This window comes from Lepisma saccharinum, chromosome 18 (genome assembly GCF_977018435.1).
Source record: "Lepisma saccharinum chromosome 18, izLepSacc3.1, whole genome shotgun sequence".
Classification (NCBI taxonomy): domain Eukaryota; kingdom Metazoa; phylum Arthropoda; class Insecta; order Zygentoma; family Lepismatidae; genus Lepisma; species Lepisma saccharinum.
The window spans coordinates 19,365,501-19,371,652 of NC_139246.1; the positions used below are offsets into that span (position 1 = coordinate 19,365,501).

Consider the following 6,152-nt stretch of genomic DNA (forward strand, 5'->3'; position numbering starts at 1 on the left):
ACACATTCATGTAGCAGGTCAGGCCAGGTTGCAGATCATGCACAAGCAGTTTAAAATCTGGTGAAAATAGATCAAAGGCTAGCCTCACCACCTGGTGAAAATAGTCACTCCGATATATTTTAGTCAAACCACATTTCATCCATCGAGCCAACGCTAAACCACTTATTAGTACAAAATAATGGATATTCGCAAGAATTTACAACGTTAATCATGCCGTTCGATGAAGTTTGCTTTGATAGTTCAAAGTAGAACCAGAACGACTAAAATGGGTACTATTATAGTATGTTACCCTAGTGCTCCGACCGAAAATCGAAACCAGGACAAGCAATTATACGATTTAGTGATTTACAAAGTCAATGTCACTCAATATATTTAGGCTACAGAGCTGAAAAACATTGATTCGCGAACTATTAAATAAAAATATCAACATTTCAAATCACCCACCAAAATAAAAACCGAGCATTACATACCATGACAATTCGTTTCAATCCGGGATGCAAGGTTTCTGCTAAAGCATCTTGAGCAATTACTTCGAAGATAGACGGTTTTGGATGTAAAGTTGTTGCAATATGTGCTGCATTTTCGGCCATATTGCACGCGAATCATTACTAAAAAGTATCGCAAACAAAATATTCTGCTTTTTAATATATATACAGACGACTTTCATGTGTTTTACAACAATGCACATGCACAGGTTGCTTTGTAAATACACAGTTTATTCACTTTGTTATTAACAACGTGTTCTTCTTCTTCTATTCCGTATTTACCCACGGCCATCTTTAATCCGTGCCCTGCCACATAAACAACAAAAGTGAAGGAACTCGAAATATTACAAGTCCAGGGATCGTAAAAATATTTCCGTCCCGATCTTGGGTATAATTTAACAATACAGGGAATTTCTCCAATTTGTTTGAATTTTCGGTTACTTACTAATTTGGGTCTCCTAATCACGAATCTGCACTTAAAATTTGGCGCTCACGTATAAATTTGGCGCTTATTTGGGGGCAGGTGAATCCGGCCACTTTCTAACATGCCCTTAACAGGGAGTCTATAGATATAGGCGGGGCCGCGATAGCGGTTGGGGGCGGTAGGTCGATTACCCCAGGGGCGGAGCCCGGAACCGGCGGGAAATTCGGAAATCGAGGGTGTGGAAATAAGAACTTAATTTCGATTATTTTGCTATTTCCACGTGTGAGCGCCAAATTTTGACTGCAGATTCGTGATTAGGGGGTCAAAATTAGTGAGTATGCCGAATTTCAAACAAAATGGAGAAATTCCCTGTATTGTAAAATCGCTCCCGATCTTGTCTCGGGAAGTGATTTCCCGATTGTCAGAATTCGGATTAATCTGGAAATTTTGAATGGTTGTGTAAAATAGCGGCGGCACCAAGCGGGAAGATGGACAGGGTGGTGCTTCTTGATAACGAAGAAATAAATAAGCGAAACATTTATTTTAATACACATGTGCATATTTGGATGGCATTCAGGCCCATATTAAATATGAATGCCCCCTCCCGACCAGTGGGGCGCCAGAGGGAAGCAGGGAGCGAAGGTCCCTTCCGTCCGCCCCCTCTTACACGTCCACCAAACAAGGAAAAACTACATAACGGGAGCACTTTTCCACATGTATCCAATTGTTGTATGTTATTTAATGCATACTAAATGCGACTGCAGCCATAAAATAGCCCCTCTTTGTCTTTCCACTAATATTCCCCTAGTCCCTAAATCATTTCCGATGCCCTGCCTACGTTTCAGAAATTTCATGAAAATGATTTTTCATTACAAAAATTCGAAAAACAATCGCTTCATGGTGGAGACATATTATGTAGAATTCGAAAATTTCCACACTCTGCCTGCACATTAGAAATTTGATGTGAACAAGAGTGAACTGCAGAAATATCCGAATAATACCGAACCTTGAATTGGAAACTGGTGGTAGACATCTTGCATGGGGCTATTCTACTTGACTACATCAATTGAAAACCTCCTCGATGGCATAGTGGGAATGTCGTCACCTTTCATCTTGAAATCAAAAGGTCCCAAGTTTGATGCCAGGGTGGTTCAGATCCCACCTAAACTGTAGGCCCAGTCGCGATTAGCCTATCTATGCATAAAGTGGACTCAAAAATACATTATCAAGTACCAAGTGAAGTAATTATAAACACTTGGTAATGGAGGTACATCCTTCACATAACCCCACACACAAAAAAGTCACCATGAGGCAATGAAATGCAGTTGTTGATCATCATTTCCACAACGAACGACCCCATCGGTTTGATACTCTGGTGGTTAACATTTTGTGTACATTGTGATGGAAGTGGGGCGGAGCAGCAATCAACTGGTGGATAAAGTTCTCACTGTCTGTCTCCATCTGTGACATGAGCCTATTTTCTAACATGTCAAGATACCCGTATTCTGTAATGGTTGTTCGCTGAAGAAGAAGCAGCCGTAAACTCTAAATTTTGAGATTGCACAAAAAGCATTGAGTTCCGGAAAGTCACGAATATGCTTCATGATACATTCAATAATACATCTACAGTAACATCATGAAACCGCTATCAATCATTTGTAGACACCCTGTACTTTCCGCTACTTAGACTTCAGTTCATAAACAAGATCAAGGACTGTGATAGCTGATCTTCCTTCTGTGAATTTGTCCTTTCATCAAGTTATGACCACATAATATCCCCTGTCTACATTTTCACTTGTCACAACAAACAAATTATACAACAGTGCTATCCACAATGCAAGGGGGCTGATGACCATGCCGGGGGGGGGGGGCTGAGGATGATGCTAGGGGGGCTCAGTCCCCCCAGGACCTGCCGGACAACGGGCCTGCTTACTGTGCAGAAAGTGGACTTAAAACAATAAATCAAACTAATTATAAAAAACAGCTTTTTGTCCTACTTGAATTAATATAGCTTTTGTCCTACTTGAATTAATATGTTAAGTATAAAGTTATTTACAGTATATGAAAAAATAATTTAAACTATAATAAGTAGTAGTAGTAATAATAATAGCAACAATAGCAGTAATAATAGTAATAAAAGTTTTTATGACACTGCCTCCTGGAAAAAAAAATTCTACGGGCACCCTTGGTTCAATTGAAAATATTTTGAATGCGATGACGAGGGTCACTATTTATATTTTGAGCCTTGGCAATACTGATTGAAGTTAGGCGCGATTTGACGTTTGCACGGAATCATCTGGCATTATTGACCATAACGTACTTCAAATGTTTTGTCAATAGCTTCATTTTTGTTGTTTATGTTGCCTTGGAGATTGCGTGACAACAATAAAATGGAATTAACTCGTGAACATTTTCGTGCGATGATTTTTTACGATTTTCGACGTGGATTATCAAGACAAGAGTGCATCGATCAACTTACTTCCACATTTGGCGATGAAGCCCCATACTTTGCCAGTGTGGAACGCTGGTATAACGAATTTAATCGTGGCAGCCATTCGCTCACCGACGAGATTCGTGATTGTCATCCAAAATCAGTTGTTGTTCAAGAAAAAATTGATGCTGTGCAAAACCTAATACTGCAAGATCCTCATGTGACATACTGTGAGATTGAGACAACCATAGGCATTAGTTCCACCAGCATATATAAAATATTACATGATCATTTAGCTGTGAGAAAGGTATGTTCTCGTTGGATCCCACACAATTTGACAAAAACTCAAAAAGACGCTCGCGTCAATTGGTGCAAAAAAAAGGCTCAATAAATACAATCGTGGTGCTTCAAAAGACGTATATAAGATTGTAACAGGTGACGAATCATGGATATATGCATATGAGCCGGAACCTAAACAGCAGTCGACTGTATGGGTGTTTCAAGATGAACCCAATCCAACAAAAGTTGTTCATGCTCGAAGCACATCAAAACAAATGGTCGCCTGTTTTTTGGGAAAACTGGTCATGTGGCAACTGTGCCTTTAAAGGAACGTAGAACGGTCAACTCTGAATGGAACAATTTGTTTGCCACAGGTATTCGGTCAAATACGGAAAACAAACAAACGCCGTCGGATCATTCTTCATCAAGACAATGACAGCTGTCACACATCTAGTCTAACAACAGACTTTATGAACAGTCAAAAAATCGAATTGATGGGTCATCCACCGTACAGTCCTGATTTGGCACCCAATGACTTCTTCTTGTTCCCGAATGTCAAGAATAAATTGCGTGGACAACGATTTTCGTCGGTGGAAGATGCCGTTGATGCGTTCAAAAACCATATTATGGAGGTGCCTCAAGAAGATTGGAAAAACTGCTTTGACAAATGGTTCAAACGAATGCAAAAGTGTATTGACCATAAAGGAGAATACTTCGAAAAACAATAAAGCAGTTTTCAATGCCAAATTCCTGTTTTTTCATTGTTAGGCTCAAAATATAAATAGTGACCCGAGTAACATCTGCCAGTATTGCTCTGTGTAATCTGCTGACGGTAAATTCCTTTGGAAGAACAATGTATCAGGTATAAAGGAGCCTGGTTTGTTGCAACTAGCACCATTCAGGAAAAAGTATGTACAGTCACAGACATTTCTGGGTTGTATGACTGCAATCTGGTTTTTTTAAAAAAAATAATTCAAAAGTACAAAATCAGATTTTACATACACACAAAAAACAACTTCAACTATGGGTGGGTGCTATTAGATATCATAAAAACAAGTAATATTTCCTTATAACGTTACCTCTAGAGAGCTTAGTGTCTGCACCATAAACACTGATGTATGTATGCAACACAACATAGCATAAATCCCAGGAATGCATAGCAGAGTTGCCATCAGTGTGCCTTGTCAACAACTCCACTTTAAAGCAGCACTTGGGACTACAGAAGAATAATGATACTTCTAATGTTGTAAGAAGACAGCATATTTACAAACTAACTTGCAAGGGGCAAGTCATCCCTTATTCGGAGATCCCTGAAAATAAGTTTATGAAAACTCCTAAAAACACATGCAAAATGGATGGTATTTGTAAATGGAAATTAGGGAAAATGTAAAGTAGCTATTACACCCCACACCTCAATTCTGAAATAGACCAAAAGTATTAAATAAAAATATCATCTTAATGTACCTCAATGTATTTTGTACACCATCAGATACTTTTAAATAAACTTGCTCATTAGATTTTTCTGTAACATATGCTTTTTGAGATTTTATTATTATCTTTTGATTTATATTTATTGGGTTGGCGCTACCCCTTCTATTAGCTGCCAACCGACAATGTGAAGAAGCATTGTAACTCTGAAAATACGCATGTTTTCACATGACTTCGAAAAATGGACCCCGTTTCTAGCTTCTTAGCAGGTTTGAAAGCTACAGAAAGATAATATTTCATAACTTAATGTATCTGAACATTGTATTACAGGTGGTGGACATTCAAACTGAAACACCTGTGTGATTATGGAACACGCCACGGGAGGAATTGCCTGCACCACCTGCTGGTCATGCACAGCATAGTGAGCATTCGAGCATGTAGGTGTGTGCCTGCCAGTCACATTGGCACAGTAGTAGCTGGACTGCACATTGAACATTTGGTTTCACACAGTAGAATGGGGGACATAGCGTTTCAAATAGAGAAAATTGTTGGTGCTTGTCTAGCTGGTGCATTAGTAACGGAGACTGCGGATATTTGTAGGGTATCAAGGGTCATGGCTGCATACAGAATGAAGGACGAACCACGTTCAGGAGGAGTAACTGTCGGAGGAAGCAGAAGCTGTCATCAGGGTATTGAAGAGGATAGTATCCATAAGCGTAAAACCACCTCTGCAAAAGTCATCGCAGAATTGAACACACACTTGACTGAACCTATTTCTACCAAAATCATCCGTCGAGAACTTCATAGGGCCAACATCCATGGCAGGGTTGCTATACCGAAACTCTTGCTCACTAGCACCAATGCCAAATTCCAGGTCGACTGGTGCCAGCAGTGCAAATTGTGGACGTTAGACAATCGAAATGTGTCGTGTTTTCGAAAGAGTCCACCTGAAGCATACCAACCACACTTTAGTGCCCAGAGTGAAACATGGAGGAGGATCCGTGATGGTGTGGAGTGCAATATCGTGGCAGTCTTGCCACCACTTGTATATTTTTCAAAGAAATCGATGGAAATGGCATGGCTCTTGTGGTGAATGTCAATAATA

General features: G+C 39.7%; 1 protein-coding gene across 1 annotated transcript in view; it reads right to left on the reverse strand.

Moving 5' to 3' along the window:
- The window catches only part of Pex12 (peroxisomal biogenesis factor 12), a 48,662-nt gene extending 47,966 nt beyond the window's left edge, over window positions 1–696 (reverse strand). Inside the window, exon 1 of the mRNA XM_083140262.1 lies at window positions 471–696. Within this exon, the coding sequence (XP_082996388.1) occupies window positions 471–590 (120 nt within the window). The 5' untranslated portion in view covers window positions 591–696. The remainder of the gene's footprint in view (window positions 1–470) is intronic.
- Window positions 697–6,152: the final 5,456 nt, after the last annotated feature.